Below are 18,201 nucleotides of genomic sequence, written 5' to 3'. Positions count from 1 at the left end.
CGGAGGACCTTAAGTGAGGGAGATAACTTGTAAAACTAGCCAAATACCCAACAAAGGTAGAAAGGAGGCAAGTACAAATTAATACAGGAGCTAGAAGCCCAAGCGAACTACTGGCAGAGAGAACCTAGCGAAGGCTCCGAGGTGCCAGCTGTGTGGGTTTCCATGGAAACGCCTCTCCCCCGCCTCCCCGAAGGCTCTGCCCTCTCACCACTGAGAGCCAATGACGGGCGGGGGTGGTTCCAGCGCATGCTCAGGAGGAGTCAGCGCTCGGGTGCACAGCCTCGGGTTGTGAGCGGAGCTGGGGTGCGCGTGCGCCCTCCCGTCCGGCGCACGCGTCTCCCAGCATTCAGTTGGTGCGCGGGCGGCGGGCACCTCAGTCCAGTAGGCTTCGGCGGTTGAGTGGACGGAGGCTGACGGCTGTTACGCCGACGCAGGCCAGGTGGAGGGAGAGGTCGCCGGTGCACACCCGCCAGCCATGAAGCCCCCCGCAGGTACCGGGCGCCCATTGGTGTTGGCCCCGCTCGCCGGACCCAGGAGCCGCGCGCACCGTCCCTCGGGGTGGCCCCTGGGGCCTAAGAGCGGAGCCCAGTGACTCTCGAGTGACCCGGGCCCAGGCAGGGGAGGGGGGTCAGCGAGCCCGGAACCCCGAACCCTCGGTTGCCGAATGAATGAACAACTTTTCCAGCGCTTCACTCATTCGGCAAACTCCGTGTCGCTTTTGATGAGGATGGGTCTGGCCCTTGGGTGGACTCTGAGGGAGTTCTAGACGCAGTTCCAGAGCCAGAGACGGACATTCAACAGGCAAAAATTAAGCGAGGGCTTTAGACAGTCGTCGGTGCCGGGACTGGTGGTGCTTCTTTAGGGAGGGCGGTCCTGGAGGACTTCTCGGTGGAGGTGGCATTTCACTCAGCCTGGACCCCGTGGGGAGAAGCAGCTGTCCTGCGGGAGGAGCGTCCCAGGTGGTGGGACTCGCGAGGGCAAAGGCGGGGAGGCAAGCGCACCAGTAGGGCGTTTGGGGAGCATTTTAGCTGGAACACAGCTGGGAGTCCCTTTTATGGGAAGCACAAAGGGGCGCTATGGAAGGGTTGGTTTTCATTTAGGGGAGCGATGCCACCCGCATACTCTATTTTAGAAAATCGCCCAAGATGTTGAGTGGTGCCTCCTGGAATTTTCTCTTGCCCACCTATCCTCCCTCTGTTCTTTCTGCAGCCCATTGTGATGATGATGATAATTGTATTCATGCTGATAATCATAATTATGGTTATTCAGGCCTCAGGGAGGCAGGAATGTTGTCTGCCTTGTTTGCTGCGGGATTGTTAGCTCAGAGACCTGGGACGTAGGTGACAATCAGTAAATATTTATGAAAAGAATGGGCCTGCTCCAAGTTTTCAAATCCTAGTTCCTCCAAAAGGTTTTCCCGACAATTCCACCCGACTCGGACCTCCCGCCTTTCCTGAGCTCCTGGAGCCCTTCTTTACCACCAGATTTAATGCAGACTCACAGTCCCTCTTGTGCAGTTCTTGAAATCCAGAATGTTCTGCAAAGATATTCTCTAATTTGAAGCAGTCATTTGGCCAGAAAAATCGAACCTCTATTGAGGTGAAGAGGCTCCCCCCGCCACTTAGTGTGTATCAGTGGAAGTAAGCTGCCCGGCTTTGAACCCCACCTCTGTCGCTTGCTGGCTGTGGCATCATGGCAAACTCAGGATTCCCGTCTGTAAAGTGGAGCTACGTAGGGTGCAGAGTACAGAACTGCCTGAGAGTTCAGTGAGGTCAAAACACCCTGGAACACACAAGAAGATTTTCAAGTGACAGCTGTTGTTTTTCTTTTGATTTATTTATTTATTTATTTATTTTTGGCTGCGTTGGGTCTTCGTTGCTGCGCGTAGGCTTTCTCTATTTGTGGCAAGCGGGGGCTACTCTTTGTTGCGGTGCGCAGGCTTCTCATTGTGGTGGCTTCTCTTGCTGCGGAGCACAGGCTCTAGGCGCGCGGGCTTCAGTAGTTGTGGCACACGGGCTTAGTTGCTCCTCAGCATGTGGGGTCTTCCTGGCCCAGGACTCAAACCTGTGTCCCCTGCATTGGCAGGTGGATTCTTAACCACTGCGCCACCAGGGAAGCCCGACAGCTGTTGTTATAGGACCACAGTCTTGTATCCAAAAACTCCTGGGGCTAGGGACATCACAGTAATCAGGATTTGCCCCTCTTTTAGAGAAGTAATACAATACAGATGTTCCAGGTTCCATTCAGGGAGGTTGGGGGTACCACCCTGCAGTGCAGTTATTCTTTCAGTGAAACGCAGGTACATGCCGGATGTCCCGCTCAGCACCGCTGACTTCGGGGGCGGGGCCTCTCCTGGGGGCGGTCCTGGCTGCTGTGGGGTATTGAGCAGCACACCTGACCCCGCTGAGGCAGGAGCATCACTCCCTAGTGGTGACAACCACAGACGTCCCCAGACATCCCCCAGTGTCCCCTGGGAGCAGGATCACCTTGTGCTCTAGCGGACCAATCGCCCTGTGCGTCCCCAGAAAGCCCTGGGGCCTCGCCATCTGTTCTGGGAAACTGTGGGCTCTCCCCAGCCTGTTACTCTGACCCTGATTCCGAGCCTGAAGCAGACACGCCGGGTGTGGGGTTCTGTTTTCTGGGTCCAGCCTGTGCAGGAGACGCCCTGGACGTGGCGGCACCGTGCTCGGCCGTGAACTACCTCCGGTGGGATCTGAGTGCCCAGCAAATCGGGGAGCTCACCACCGAGCTCATCGAGGAGACCAAGCGCGTGTACGACCGCGTGGGCTCCCAGGAGCTCCAAGATGTGTCCTACGAGAACACACTCAAGGCGCTGGCCGACGTGGAGGTGTCCTACACAGGTGAGCCCTGCCCAGACTGGGCGATACCACCTCCTCCCCGGGGGCCCGGTGGAGAAAGGCAGCCCGGGCTGGCCAGCTTGCTCCGTCCCCGAGGGCCCAGAACGGCAGCGTCAGGCAGTGTCTGCCAGTTCTCCTCTTGGGGAGCCGGCTCACATGCCAGCCTTGAAACTGGAGCCCCTTCTCACCCCTGCCCGTGTGCCTGCCCGGGGATCTGTTTGTTTTCTCTGAGCCGCTGAACTTGGTCCCCTTTGGTTTTCTCCTCCCATGGCGCCCTGGGTCCCCTGATACCCTGAGGCGTCCTCATCGCCACCCTGTGGGTCCTTCCCTCTTCTCCTCCACAGTCTGTCTGCTGCCTTTGTATGTCAGATACACAGCTCGCCTCCCAGAGCCCCCTCTGCAGAGGTTGATGAGACAGAGAACTCTGAGCCGAGGAGACCCCCTGGGCCCGAATCTCCAGAGCAGCTGTTTTTCTGCGAACCGTCTAGAATCCCTGAATTCCAGCTGCGGGATTCTCACATGTCCCTGACGCCTCGCCGTGCAGGGTCTGCTTGCCCCTGGCCTGCAGGCTTAGACTCCAGAGGGTCCGCCCTGGGGGGACCCAGTGTGCCTTGGGCCCAAGGGTGAGGGCTGCGGCTCAGGCAGCGGATGGAGAGGCCGCAGGCCGGCTCTGCCCCCCAGTCCCCTGCTCTGGCGGGACAGGGGTGACGGGCTCAGTCTCCCCTCTCATTTGTGGCAGGAGGCTCTGGAGGGTGGATGATGCAAATTCCCACCTCGGGAGGGACCCTGCCAGACATGATTTGGTCTCTCTTACTCCACTTCTGTGGCCTTTTCTTTCCATCTCCCCTCAGTAACCTGAGTAATTTTAAAGAAAACTAGAATTGGACCATGGCACTCCCCTCGACCAACTCCGGTGCCTTCCCACTGCCCTGGGGGTCAAGGTGGGAGCCCTCGACGTGGCCTCTGGGGCCCAGCCACGCGCCGCCTTGCCCCTCATCCTGCGCCCCGTCTGGGGGCTTCGTGCCAGCCGGGGAGCCCCTCCCCTCTGCTTGGCCGGGCGTCGGGTTCTTTGAGCACAGATTGAGCTCCGCCCAGCGCCCCTTCCTGTGCCCCGTCTCCCCACACCAGCCACCTGGACTAATCCCACACTCTGGTGTTTCGTTGTCATACTCGGTGCAGTCACAGCCTGCAAATCCCAAACGGACAGAAAAGGCTGTTTCTGTCCTTTTCACAGCTTGCTCTCGGGCCACCGGCATGAGACCCGCCCAGAGCCCCACCGTGTTTGGCCTAGTCAGCTGAGCCGGTGACTGCCCTGCAGAGGTTTCCATGCTGCAGCTGACCCACCAGACCTGGGCCATCTCGGTAGCCTGGAACCGTGGAAGCCGCCAAACTGTGATGTTAATTCAGGTCTCCCCCATGCAAAGTATATGCTTTTTTAAACACTGCTGTGTTGAGATAGAATTCACATACCACGTAATCTGCCCACTTAAAGCATAGACGTCATTGGTTTTTAGTGTATTTAGCATATCCAACCTTCACCACTCTCCAGTTCCAGAGCCTTCCATCACCCCAAAAAGAAGCCCCGACCCCATCAGCAGTCACCCCCTGACAACACTAACCCACTGTGTCTGTGGATCTTCCTGTTCTGGACGTTTCCCATCAATGGGATCACACACTGTGTGTCCTTCTGTGTCTGGCTTCTCTCACTGAGCATCGTGTTCTCAGGATCCGTCCACGTGTCAGTGAGTGTCGGGGCTTCACCCCTTTTCATGGCTGAGTGATGCCCCCGTATGTGGAGGGACACGTGTCCAGTCATCTGCTGATGGCGTCTGGGTCGTGTCCACTGTTTGGTTACTACGGATCATGCTACTGTGATGGCGTGTGTAGAAGTTTTGGGTGGAGGATGTTCCGTTACTCTCAGATGTGCACCTGGGGGTGGGTCTGCGGGTCATGTGGTGACTCAGCTGAAGCGTGTGCTTTCACAGCTGCCACACGTTCTGTCTCACGAAGCGTACACGTGTGCCGTGAAGTACAAAATCTTTGGTGAGCTGCAGCGTAGCCATGGGCAGCCATGGCTCTTTTCTGGCACCGAGTCCCTTTGGCCTCTTCCGGTCTCATCCTACTCCCTGTTCCGGTCCCTCTTGACTTGGGGTGTCCTGAGCTAAGTTCCTTCCCTTTTGGAATGTGAGTCCCCGAGGACGGGGGTAACTGCGCCCATCTCTAGCCTGGAACTGGCACCCACCCGTTTCCACCCGGGGCCGTTTTCACACCTGTCCTGTCGTCTCCCTGTTTCAGTCCAGAGGAACATCCTTGACTTCCCGCAGCACGTCTCCCCATCCAAGGACATCCGGACAGCCAGCACGGAGGCGGACAAGAAGCTGTCCGAGTTCGACGTGGAGATGAGCATGAGGCGGGACGTGTACCAGAGGATCGTCTGGCTGCAGGTGAGCGCGCAGTGGGACCTCTTCAGACTGGATCGTTCCGCTCCCCGGGCTTTACGAGGTGTCAAGCTGGAGGCAGCCCTGCAGGTGGGCAGTGGGCACCACAGGCTGTGCGCTGGGCCTGGGGAAGGTGGTGAGTTTCACGGTGGGGCCGTTGGACCACAGCAGACGACGTTAGAAACGTGACAAAGACGAGTGGGAGGGAGGAGAGGAAGCATAAAATGCCTTCCCGGGTCCACACGTCACCTCACTTTCCCGACCTTGCTGGGCACACCTAGAGGGGACGCCCAGTCTCCAACGTGAGGTGAGGGACGAGTAACACGTGTGTGCACTTCCTGCCTTCCTGTGGGTGCTCCGTGCAGCCGGCCGAGCACTGCTGCCTGTGTCGGGGGGACCACAGATACTTCTCACGTGGCTGGTGGGTGGTTCTTAGAACCCGCTGATGCGTATCCCTCGGGACCAGGGGAGGCCCCTGGGTGCTTTGTGCAGACACAGGGCGGGGGCCTCTGCAAGCGCAGGCAGTGCTGCTTTTAACAGACGTTTTCACTGACAGAATTAATCGTAGGTTCACGTGCAGTTGTAAGAAATGATTCAGAGTGGTCCCGGCTACTTGGCCCCGTTTTCCCCAATGTCACCTTTTGTGAAAGTAAAGTCAGCGTCCCAGCAGGCTCCTGACGTTGACACAACTGCCCGTGTCATCCGCTGCCCTGGGAAGGTCCCCAGCGGCTTTCGGTCTGGGGCTCTTCCCAGTCAGGCGAGCATTTGTGTACAGCTTCTGTGCGGACTTCAGTCTCCATTTCTCTGGGGTAAGTGCCCATGACTGCGGTTGCCGAGTCCTGTGATGGCTGCTTTGTTAGGAAGTTTTGCTTTCTAGGAAACTGGCCAACTCCTTTCCAGAGTGGCTGCACTGTCTTGCACTGCCTCCAGCGATGACTCCCCTGTTCTCTGCTGCCTCGCCAGCACTGGGCACCGTCTCGATGTTTTGCTGCGAGCAGAACTTTGGTTATCTTGTTCTAGGAGAAGGTCCAGAGTGACTCGCTGAAGCCAGAGGCGTCGCGGTACCTGGAGCGGCTGATAAGCCTGGGCAGGAGGAACGGGCTCCACCTGCCCGAGGAGACGCAGGAGGTGAGCGCCTGGCCTGGGCCCCGCGTGCCTGCCTCTGCCCATCTTTCTGCCGCCTCAACCCCAGGAGGGAAGGTCCACGTGGACCAGCAGTCCCACTGCACCTGCTCTGCCCTCGGTCCTCAGGGTCACAGGGCTTCCCCAGAGCACGGGCGGCGTGGGCCCCTCTCTGCGTCCCGCCTCAGCCCCGCCTCAGCCGGGCCCCCCGCCCCCTGTGGCTTTGCTGGGAGGGTCTCAAGGAAGGACCGCCTCCTCTGAGCCCACTCCACCCTGAGCCCCCGCTCCCACAGAGCTTCCGTCCTGACGCCAGGCCCGTGGGGCTCCCATAGCAGCAGCTCTGTGACTGTCGGGTTTCTACGGTTCAGTTTGGACTCCATCTACCCGGAGTCAGAGCCCGCAGGTCAGGGCTCGGCCCACGCCGGCCACAGGTCCACGTCGTCCTCTGCGCTTGTGGCTGACGGGCTGTGTCAGGAGTTCCCACGCACCCACCCCGAGTTCCATTCGTCGGCTAGCGCGGCCCCTAGAACACAGGCACCCAGTCCACGGACCGGACCACCGGGTTATCATAAGGAGCAGCCAGGTGGCTGGAGGAGGTGTGGAGGCGTGGGGCGGGGCCGGGGCTTCCAGGCCCCCTGCAGGCGCCCACCCGGCAGCTCTCTGAGCCCCGAGTTTACCGAGATTTTGTTCCATGAGCACGATTACATCGTTGGCCATGGGCCACTGATTCACGCTGCAACCCCTGTCCCTCTCCCCTCCCAGGAGGTGGGCAGGTAGTGGGGCTGTAAGATGCAGCCCATCCTGTGGCTTTAGGTTTAGGAGCTGTGTGCCAGGACTGGGGGCCAAGCTCCGACGCGTTTCTCCTGTAATTCACAGCGCGGATCCCGCTGGGCACAGAGGCTGGGGGTGATGGGAGGCTGACGAGCGCGTCCGCCTTCACCCCCTCCCTCCTCTCTGGGCTGAGCCCTGTGGCCACGCAGGTTCCCAGTGGGCCCAGCCCCCCGGGGCCTGTCCCTTCAGGTCCTCCCAGTTACCTGACACCCCTCTGCCCCCAACGTGGACCCCAGAGCCCTCAGCTCTTCCCACCCCTGGTCCAGCAGGACGGGGTCCCTGCAGTGCCCTGGCCAGGCGGGCGATGGGCAGCCCGGCCCCTCCCGGGAGGCAGCCTCGTGGGGTGGGGAGGGGGGCGGGCACGGCGAGCCACCGATGGTCGAGCGCGTCACCTCGGTGGGGGGTGTGTGGCGCCGTGGCTGCACGCGTCTTGACCTCCAGAATCAGACCCAGCTCTGCCACCAACCGGCTGGGTCCCCGGAGGCCGGTCACTGGACCCCGTTGTCCCTGTTCACCCTCTGCAACGTGCGTGACCGGAGGACCCCCTCACAGGTGGTCGTGAGCGCTGACCGAGTCGGTTTGTGTGGAGGACAGAGAACAGTGAGGCCAGCAGATGAGGAAAGAGCTTGTCAGTCGCGGTTCTGGGCAGGGGCCCGCCTCATCACCTAGGGCCTCCCGGGAGCACGAGGGTTCAGCAGCAAGGAGGGGAGGGGTGGCTGGGGACTGGAGCCTGAGGTGTGGGTCCCCGGTAGGAGCAGCTCAGGATCGGCTAGAATGACCCGGGGCTCCGGGCCTACGATGAGCGCAGGGGGACGGTGGCCCCGAGTGTGGGAGCCCCGTACAGAAGGGGCTGGGGTGCATCCCTGCGCTGGCTGGTTTGCGTCAGAAAGTGACAGAAGCGGTTAATGCAGGTACCAGGCCCGACCCAGGGCTCAGCGACAGTTCTCGTTACTCAAGAAAAACGCTGTCCCACTTCTGCCGGTGCTGTGCCTTGTGGTGGAGGAAACCGGGACTCGGAGGACTGTGGGACTCCAGCTTCCAGGGTGGGCCGGGCGCGGGGGCCCCGAAGTCCTGCGGAGCGGCAGGCGCGTGGAGCTTCGAGGCTGGGGGAGGCGAGGGTGTGCACGCTGGGGCTGCGCAGACTGCCTTGACGCTTGAGAGCCACTGGCCGTAGGGACCACGGGGACGCCCGGGGAGGAGGGCGCCCAGGAGAGGCGGCCTGCTGGCACGGGGCGGGGTCCTCAGTGCCGCCCCGCCCTCCCAGGGCGCCCTGTGCTCCTGCCCAGTCGTGGCCCATGGGGCCGTGAGGCTGCAGGGAGGCCAGTGTCTGGCACGGCGCCTGCTGCCCGCAAATGCCCGGCGTCCCTCGGGCTGCTTCTGAGCCAGGCGTGCCCGACGAGCCCCTGCTCCTGGCAGAGCCAGCGGGCACGCTCCCCCAGCGCCCCTCCTGTCCTCCAACAGGCATGGCTGTTCAGCCCGGGAGCGGGGCGGGCGCACTGAGTCCTGGGCCGGGCAGGGGGTGCAGCCTGGGCAGGTCCTCGAGGCGCCCCGCCTGCTGCTGGCCCGGCAGGGGCCCCAGGGAGCCGGTGCCTTCCTCTGCACCCCACGTTGCTCCCTCCCCTAGGCAGGTCCATTTCTCCCTGTTTCTGAAAACCAGATAGACCCTGAAGGGGCAGAAACTTAGCTCCGTTGAAATGGCTGAAGCTTAGGCTGTCACCTTGGGGTAACTCCTGAGGAGGGTCCTAACAGTTAGGACCCGAGGCCCTTTCTCTCCCATCTCCCTCCTCTCATCCGCCTCTTCTGCCTTAACCCCCCTCCGTGCCCCCGCCCCCCGATCTCACGGCCATCTTCTTCCTTCAGAAAATCAAGAGCATCAAGAAGAAGCTGAGTCTCCTGTGCATCGACTTCAACAAGAACCTGAACGAGGACACCACCTTCCTGCCATTCACGCGCGAGGAGTTGGGTGCGTGCGGGCCCCGCACGGTGGTGGAGAGGCGTCTGTGTGCCCCTGGCCCCCGGGAGGGCCTTCTTCCGCTGGGGTGCTCAGAGTGTTTGGGTCCCAATGTTCTGGATCCTTCCTTGGGGGCGGTTGCGGTCTGTCTACCGAGATTCTGCCTCAAAGGGAGTTGTCCCCCAAGACCCCACCCCCACCCTGCTCTCTGTGATGTTTCTTTAATTTCACAGGGTCCTCCCCAGCCTGACCCGGCGTGGGGTCTTGAAGGGCTGGGGCCTGGGCGGCTTTTGCAACTTCTGCCCTCTTCCTCGAATGCTTTATTTTGAAAACTTCACACCTGTAGGGAAGTGGCAAGAATAGCACCAGGGAGACCCCGTGTGCTCCCCGGGCCCGGCCTCCCTACGTGGATGCCGTGTGTGCTGTTCCTGCGCCAGGGCCTCCGGACATGTCTCTAGGAGCAAGGGCGCCTCCTGAGTCCCCAGGTGCAGGCAGCCCTCGGGAAGCAGAGCGTGGAGCGGTCCCCCAAGCCGTCCTGATGGCAGTCTTCACGTTTCTGGCCCCATCTGGCTTGAGCCAGGCCTCAGGCATTGCATTTAGTTCCTGTCTCTCCAGGCTCCTTCCCTGCTGATCGGTTCCTCAGCCTTTTACAAACTTGCTTCCGTCTTGCCCACGCTGATAGTTTTGCAAAATCTAGGCCAGGTGGGCAGCGGCCTGTCAGCTCTGCCCGGGGTTCAGATGGGGCTGAGCATCCTCACCAGTTCTGTGTAACAGGCTGTTGCATAAGATGTGACACCTCGTTCGCCTCTGGGCGGGTGGGTTTTGGGGACACCCACGGATGCACGCTGACCCAGGCAGGTTTTTCAGGTCCATCACGCCAACCTCTGCTGCCCTAACTTCTGGTCCCCAACTCCCTGTCCTGGGCAGCAAGACCCACGTGGCTCCTGGGGTTCACGGGCCAAAGGGTGATCCCAGGCCTCTGGAAACTGGCAGCTGAATCTGCTGGCACAAGCTGTCCTGCGGGGCTGCTTTCCCCCCATCTGTCCAGCCCAGGGGCCCTACTGTCATGGCCCAGCCTCCCGGACGAGAGGGTGAACCCCAGCTCCATGGAGCAGACATTCAGAGCCCTGGTGACCCGTCTCACAGGGCTGGGGTGGCGGCTGGACACGTGTGGCCAGCCTGGTGGGGTTTGACCCCGTCTGCAGTTTCAGTTCCAGCTGAGCAGGAGCCTCGCTGGGTTATTTTCTCCGGTTGTGGAAGGATCCCTGGTGTCATTTTACAGAAACATAGATGGTGTGTTCTTTCTCTGTTTTCTCCCTGCTTTCTGTCCTCCCTCTCTCTCCCTCTCTCCCTCTCCCTCCCCCTCCCTCCCTCTCTTTCTCTACCTCCATCCCTCTCCCTCCCTCCCTCCCCCTCCTTCCCTCTCCCTCCCTTCCCCTCCCTCCCTCTCCCCCTCTCCCTCCCTCCCTCTCTCCATCCCCCTCCCTCCCCCTCTCGAGAGAGAGTCATACACATACATAACACTTTGGTTTCTTTCCCTAAATCTCAGTCCTAAGGCAATTTCCTCTAGGCATCTTCTCTGTAAAGGCGCCATTCTCCGTTCATAGTCAGTCATTTCTCCAGAGAAGCTTGGAGGTTGTTTCCTCTCATTTGTTTTCACCCACTAGTCCTGTGTAATCTCTTAGTTTGTATCTTCTTGTAAGTCAGAACTCACCCCCCCGCCCCACCCCACCCCTCAGTACTTGCTGACCAGTGTCTTTGTATGTGTGGGCTTCCAGGTCCTGGTCTTCCTGGTGGGGTGCGGTCCCCTGCTGTCATCACTTACTTAGATGCTCATTGTCCCAGTGTGGCCTCGAAGAGCCCCTCAAGTGGACGTGTCCCTGTGATTCTTCAAGCACCTGCTATTTGACACAGGGTGGGCCGGGCTCACTTTGTCCTCTCCCTGGCCCAGCCCGGCCTGGCCCTGGCGGGATAGTCAGAACGAAGGTCTGGCTGCTGGGTGTGCGCCCAGATGCTGGGAGCTATTGCTTCTAGGCCCCCTCAGCTGACGAGAGCTGTGTGCACACACGCGTGCAGACACACATCCACGAGTGCCTACCAGTGCCTTCAGCTCAGGTCGAGCAACTAGGGATTCGCCTCGTGGCACCCCTTCCATGCTTTCACCACCTTGTCCAACAGTGAGAACCGGCTCCTGGGTAAGTGTGAGGCTGAGAGAGAGTCACAGGGTCTTCCAGTCCCAGTAGGGAGGAAGAGCCGGTTCGGGGCGAGGGTGGCTCTCCCTCAGCTGTTTCTTGTTGGGTTAGGGTTAGCGTCACGGGCACACCTGTTGGGGCCTGCCGAGACGGCCCACCTGAGGGGGATCCTCTAGGGTTCCTCCACCCCTCCCTCAGCTCCCAGGCCCCCAGGGCTGAGCTGGGTGGCGAGGCTGGGGCATGAGGGGCGGTGGCCTTGCATCGCCCAGGCTGTGAGGCACAGGTCCCTGGAGGTTTTAGTCTGAGGGCGATGTACCCGGGTCTCCATGCTAAGAGGACAGGCCAGGTTGGAGGCCAGACATTGCAGCAGTGCTGACAGCTGGGATGGGGCGGGGGCACCGCCCAGTCAGGGCTGCCTGGCGGGTTCTGCCTTCCACTGGTGCCATCCACCCAGAAAGGACACAGAGGAGACGGCAGCCCATGCCATCCCGGGGTGGACGCCGTCCCGGGCTGGAGCCTGTCCCGGGGCGGACGCCGTCCCAGGGTGGACACTGTCCTGGGGTGGACGCTGTCCCAGGCTGGAGCCTGTCCTGGGGTGGACACCGTCCCAGGGTGGACGCTGTCCCGGGGTGGGCGCTGTCCCGGGGTGAACGCCGTCTTCAGGTGCAGGCTGGCCTGGGTGGAGCGGAACATAGCTTTTCCTCCCCGATGGCGTCCTGATGAGGAGAGCAGCAGCTGTCTGAGGCAGGAGAGCCCTTGACGTGGCTCCTTTGGGTGCAGAGGTGGGAAGTGGGCGTTTGGGTAGGCCGCACCGGGCACTGTGCTCCCTGCTGGCTCCCGTTCCTCACTTCCCACGCGGGAGGGACGCCCTCCCTTCCCACCTGGGTCGGGCAGCCCACGGGTCCTTTCAGAGCTCCCCGATTTGGCTTCCACAGGAGGGCTCCCTGAGGATTTCCTGAACTCGCTGGAGAAGACCGAGGATGAGAAGTTGAAGGTCACCCTCAAGTACCCGCACTACTTCCCCCTCCTGAAGAAATGCCACGTGCCCGAGACCAGGAGGAAGGTGGAGGAGGCCTTCAACTGTCGGTGCAAGCGGGTGAGGAGCCCGCCTCTGCCGGCTCAGTGCCCGGAGGGGCCCACGAGCTCGCTCTCCGCCCCTAGCAGGTGTCCGGGGGTCTGCCTCCGTCCCCCAGGCTCCCCGGGGCAGGGGTCTGAGCCTCTTCCTGAGCTCGTGCTTCTGCTCCCTCGCTCTCGAGCCTTAGCCTCAGGTCCTCTCCCTCTCGGGTGTTGCCGGATGCCCGAGGAGCTCGGATTCGCAGAGGTCCCCCCCATCCCCTCTCTGTGCCTAGCATGTGGGCTGGGCCTTCTCGCTGTGGCCCGGGCACGGCCTTGACATTCAGACATCGGGTTCTGCAAGGACACTTGTGTTTGGTCCATACCGCGTGTGGCTGCAGTCTGTGCTTCTCCCATTTAGCATCTTCAGTAGATGGGGGCTGTGCATGAGCCCTTCATCTTCCCCGCAGACACCACTGGTGCTCGCTCGGCCTCGCAGGGGATGCGGGGGGCACGGGGGACAGTCCTGTGTCCCCCCCTTCTCGGCCTGCAGACAGGCCACGTTGGTCCTGTGGTGACTGGGGGCTCCCAGGAGAACCCCACCGCAGAACCGGAGAGGTGGCCCCAGAGAAGGTGGCATACGCCTGGGGCCGGGCCTCAGCGGCCAGCCACGGGCCACCTGCAGCAACAGGTGTCTCACCATCCAGGGGCTGGGTGTTCGGGCGCCGTGGGGATGAGCTGCTGTCTGCACAGCAGCCATGTTTGTATTGTTGAGCCTGGGGAGGCCCCTTGGTGGCTCCTGGAGAGCCTGGCCGCATTGCTTCCCGCCCTTGGCCTTAGAGCCCATCACGGTTCACGACCTTTCTGGTTCCGAAGGACCTGTTTATAAAGACCACATGGTAGGACAGCACCAAAGTGTCTAGAAATCTGGGCCAGGACAAGGAGGGAGGAGTATTGGCTGTGCGCGCCAGCGGCCTGAGAGCCCTGCCCACCTGCAGAGACCTGGCCCGGGGCCCCACGGGGAGGGCATGGCCCATGGTCCCCAGCACCGGCCGTCTCTGGGTTCCAGGAGAACTGCGCGATCCTTGGGGAGCTGGTGAGCCTGCGGGCCCAGAAGTCCCGCCTGCTGGGGTTCAGCACGCATGCCGACTACGTGCTGGAGATGAACATGGCCAAGACCAGCCAGGTGGTGGCCACTTTCCTAGGTAACCCTGCCTCCCCCTGGGGCCCAGTGGGGAGCGGGGTGAGGCGGACCTGGACTGGACGCGGTGCTGCCTGAGACCCCACTGTGTCAGCCTGGGGGTCACCTTCCCAGACCCTTCATTCTGCCTCGAGGGGCGCAGGGTTGGGGGCGGCTGGGGAGCCGCCCCAGGGACGTAGCCGAGCCTCTCCCCTCCGCCCGCAGATGAGCTGGCCCAGAAGCTGAAGCCCCTCGGGGAGCAGGAGCGGGCCGTGATCCTGGAGCTAAAGGAGGCCGAGTGCCAGAGGCGGGGCCTGCACTTTGACGGGCGCATCAACGCCTGGGACATGCGCTACTACATGAACCAGGTGGAGGAGACGCGCTACCGCGTGGACCAGAACCTGCTCAAGGAGTACTTCCCCATGCAGGTGGTCACGCGCGGGCTGCTGGGCATCTACCAGGAGCTGCTGGGGCTGACCTTCGACCTGGAGGAGGGCGCCACCGTGTGGCACGAAGATGTGACGCTCTACACGGTCCGGGACACGGCCTCGGGCAAGGTCATCGGCAAGTTCTACCTGGACCTCTACCCTCGGTGTGTGCTTGGGGGAACGTGTCGGCCATGGGCCGGGGATCCTCTGCGGAAGCTGGGCCTCACCCCGCGTCCCTCCCCAGGGAAGGGAAGTACGGGCATGCGGCCTGCTTCGGCCTGCAGCCGGGCTGCCTGCGGCAGGACGGGAGCCGCCAGATCGCCATCGCGGCCATGGTGGCCAACTTCACCAAGCCCACGCCCGACGCACCCTCCCTGTTGCAGCACGATGAGGTGGAGACCTACTTCCACGAGTTTGGGCACGTGATGCACCAGCTCTGCTCCCAGGTGGGTGCGGGCGCTGGGCTGCGGGCAGGAGCGGGGGAGGGCCCGGGCGCGCGTGGTCCTCAAGCATGTCCTCGCCGCGGGATTCTTCAGCTGACGTCACCCCGGACGTGGCGACGCCTTCGGTGTCAGCTTCCATCATCAAACCCCACTCACTGAGCACGTAAACAACGGAAATGGATGTCCTGGAGGCTCTGGAGGCTGGAAGCCACTGATCAAGGTGTCAGGGCTGGTTCCCTACATGTTAAATACATGTACTCAAGAGTTGCCTTTAAAAAAGAAAAAAAAAGGAACGTTGCCGCAAGTCTGGTGACAGCCAGTGATGAGAACCAGAGGGAAGGCTCTGGGGCCGGGAACGCCGCGCCCAGTGAGGCCCTGGGGCTGCTGCCAGTCTCGGTGGAGGCTCAGCAAGTCCCAGTGACTTCCCCACGTGGGGCCCCCATCTGAGCGGCCGGGCCCAGGACCCACTGCTCGCTCAGTCTTCCTGCGGTCAGCCCTCCGTCCCGAGAGCGATGCTGTCACAGGCTGCACCGGAGCACGTGGGGACAGTTCACTGAGCTGTGCAGCCGTCACTACTGCCATGTTTTGGAACATTTCCATCACCCCGAAAGTGTCCCACATGCCCTTAGCTATCAGTCCCTCCCCAGCCCGTGACAACCAGGAACCCACTCTCTGACTCTGTGGATCTGCCTGTTCTGGACGTTTCCCATTAGTGGAGTCGCATCCTGTGTGTCCTTCTGTGTCTGGCTTCTCTCGCTGAGCATCGTGTTCTCAGGGTCCATCCACGTGGTAGCGAGTGTCAGGGCTTCACCGCTGTGTGGCTGAGGGATGTCCCCGTGTGTGGAGGGACCTCTTATTACTAGTATGTTTACGAGCAGAAGGTTTTGACTTTGAAGTTCAGTCTATTAACTGTTTTCTTGCACGTTTTGTGTCCTATGGAAAAAATTATTCTCTAACCCGAGGTACTGAGTTTATCCTGCCTAGTTTCTTCTGCCTTTTCTGCCTAGAAGTTTTGTAATCAAGCCTTTAATTTTGTTGTTGTCCACTATGGTGGAGTGTTGTCTGTGGTGTGAGGCTGGGGGTCACCCTCTGTCACCACGTTGTCGCCACCGATCCCCACGCAGCCACATGTGATGTGTATTTCTGTTTAAAGACACCTGGTCTGATAGCAATTGTTGATTCACTCACGGCGGGGTTGTAACCCTCGCCTGAAGGAAGCTCATCTGACACACGCACTGCCCCCGTGAGCACGTCACTGCCCTCCTGCACTTGGGACACCAGCCAACACTTCAGCTCTGTGCTCGGAGCCATGTTGAGCAGAGAAATCACCCCAGAAACAAAAATGCACACATTGGAGCATTCAGCAGACCGTGAGAAGGACGCTTGTTTGCAATTGGGGCTGGAACCGGAAGTTGGGGGTCAAGTGACCCAGGAGTGAGGAGGCAGCGTCTGCCCTGCTCCCTGGGGCCTGGGAAGGACATGCCGGGGTCACTGGGCTCGTGTGGACCCACACCTGCCGGGCCTGGGTTCCAGCCGCACTGCGTCAGGCGCCGTGTATTCAGGAAGAATTTCAGGCACGAAAGAGGAGCAAAGAGCGACTGCCAACGGCCGCCATCCGGTTGCGCCGTGTCCGCACCTTTGCCTCCTGGGTGCGGGGCTTTGGCTGGAGAGTGTTGGTTCCATGGGTGGGGAGGGGGCGCGGTGATCCACGGGGTGGCGGGCTCTCTGCACCCCTGTGTTCCGGGCAGGTCTGGGGTCCGGGGTGGGCCCTCCTGCAGCTCCACAGCCTGCCTTGCAGGCCGAGTTCGCCATGTTCAGTGGGACACACGTGGAGCGGGACTTCGTGGAGGCACCTTCGCAGATGCTGGAGAACTGGGTGTGGGAGGTGGAGCCGCTGCTCAGGATGTCCCAGCACTACCGCACGGGCAGCGCCGTCCCCCAGGAGCTGCTGGACAAACTCATCAAGTCCCGGCAGGCCAACACAGGTGCGGCCGGGCCAAGGGAAGGGAAGGGGGCTTCCAGACCGCCCGGCTGGAGAGGGCGGCCTGGACACAGAGCCAGTCCCACGTCTCCTTCCTCCTGCCCCCCAGGCCTCTTCAACCTGCGCCAGATCGTCCTGGCCAAGGTGGACCAGGCCCTGCACACGCAGACGGCCGCAGACCCAGCCGAGGAGTATGCTCGCCTCTCCCAGGAGATCCTCGGGGTCCCAGCCACGCCAGGTAGCCACGCGCGAGGCAGGCCCACCTTAGGGGTTGGGGTGGCGGCCACTGCCCGGGTCAGGAAGATCGTCTAGTGGTGTGTGAAGGGGGACCGACCAACACCCTCCGGCCGAGGCCCTCGGACCTCTGGCCTCTTCCCGCCTCGGTTCTTGGGCTGGTCCCTCCCGCTGTGGCCCGTGGAGGCCAAGGGTGGGGTGGGCGTCTCAGCAGGTGCTTTCTGGAGAGCCTGGAAGGGGCAGGAGAGGGCTTCATACCCCGGACGGAACGCGTCCACAGGTTTGCACGTGCATGTCGGTGTGGACACGGGTTCACTCCCTCGTGAGTGCTTTAATCCGCGCTCTCCCCGTGGCGGAGGGCGAGCCCTGATTCATCCCTCGGAGCCTCGGCAGCTGACCTTGTAAGAGGCTTAGAGGTGAACCCTCGTGAGCTTCAGCAGAAAGTGGGCAAAGATTTATTTGTGTCCCTCCACTGAGTTGCCTGCAAGGTCCCTGTTTTCTTGAAGTGTTGGGCCAAGTCTCCCTCTAGTGGCAGGGGTCTCAGACAGGGCTGCTTTGAGGCCCCCGCTCTCGGGAAGGGGCACTGAGGGGCCAGGGGGCCAGGCAGGAGCCTCTCCACGTGTGTCCCAGGGACCAACATGCCCGCGACCTTCGGCCACCTGGCAGGCGGCTACGACGCCCAGTACTATGGCTACCTGTGGAGTGAGGTGTACTCCGCGGACATGTTCCACACACGCTTCAAGCAGGAGGGCGTCCTGAGTGGCAAGGTGAGAGGCCGGCCTGCTGCACAGACCAAGACCGCGGTCCTCGGCCTGGGCCTAGATGCCTGTGCCACCCGCCTGGGCCTGCCCGGCCCTGAGGACCCTGCCCTGGTCCTCCTGCTCCCCTGCCCTTTGTTCAGCCACAGCAGAGGTGGCCACACCCACACCCCCAGATCCCCTCCCTTGGATGCTGCTGGCCCCTGGAGCCAAGGGTGGGGGTACTCCACCCTCCTGCAGCCCCGCCCCCTCTCGGCAGGTGGGCATGGACTACAGAAGCTGCATCCTGAGGCCAGGCGGCTCCCAGGACGCCAGCGTCATGTTAAGGCTCTTCCTGGGTCGGGACCCCAAGCAGGACGCCTTCCTCCTGAGCAAAGGGCTGCAGGTTGAGGACTGCGAGCCGCCAGCCTGCTGATGGCACAGGGTTCTGCCCACCCCAGTGGGCCGGGTGCCTTAGCGCCCCGCCGGGGTAGGGGAGGGGCCGCGTGTCCCCCCAGCCCCTGAGTCCCCGGCGGCCGGCCTGGGCCAAAAGTCACCACCTGGATGTGTCTAGAGAGCCTGGCGTCAAGGCTCCCACTTGTTGCACTAATACAGCCCCTTCCTGGGGAACTTTCCTGGTTAAAACACGGTTCTTTGAAACGGAGGCATTAAAAAAAAGGCTCCAGTCCTGGTCTCTGACTGCCATCCCTTCCACCACAGGAGTGGCATGGGGGCCATCACTCTGGCGGGAGT

General features: G+C 61.7%; 1 protein-coding gene across 2 annotated transcripts; it reads left to right on the top strand.

The window, feature by feature from the left end:
* Positions 1 to 363: 363 nt before the first annotated feature.
* On the top strand, positions 364 to 18,127 carry THOP1 (thimet oligopeptidase 1). 2 transcript variants are annotated; one of them, XM_060007317.1, is made up of 13 exons: positions 364 to 491; positions 2,649 to 2,861; positions 5,154 to 5,302; positions 6,317 to 6,424; positions 9,110 to 9,212; positions 12,328 to 12,488; positions 13,515 to 13,650; positions 13,851 to 14,217; positions 14,298 to 14,499; positions 16,295 to 16,481; positions 16,587 to 16,715; positions 17,342 to 17,478; positions 17,729 to 18,127. In XM_060007317.1, the coding sequence occupies exons 1-13, from the start codon at positions 476 to 478 to the stop codon at positions 17,882 to 17,884; spliced, it is 2,064 nt and encodes a 687-aa protein (XP_059863300.1). In that variant the 5' UTR covers positions 364 to 475; the 3' UTR covers positions 17,885 to 18,127. The 2 variants fall into 2 exon arrangements, with proteins under 2 accessions (XP_059863300.1, XP_059863299.1); XM_060007316.1 differs by having other exon boundaries at positions 17,342 to 18,127.
* The last annotated feature ends 74 nt before the right edge of the window (positions 18,128 to 18,201 follow it).

This window comes from Delphinus delphis, chromosome 3, assembly GCF_949987515.2.
Source record: "Delphinus delphis chromosome 3, mDelDel1.2, whole genome shotgun sequence".
Lineage (NCBI taxonomy): Eukaryota > Metazoa > Chordata > Mammalia > Artiodactyla > Delphinidae > Delphinus > Delphinus delphis.
This window is presented reverse-complemented; position numbering and strand designations above follow the sequence as displayed.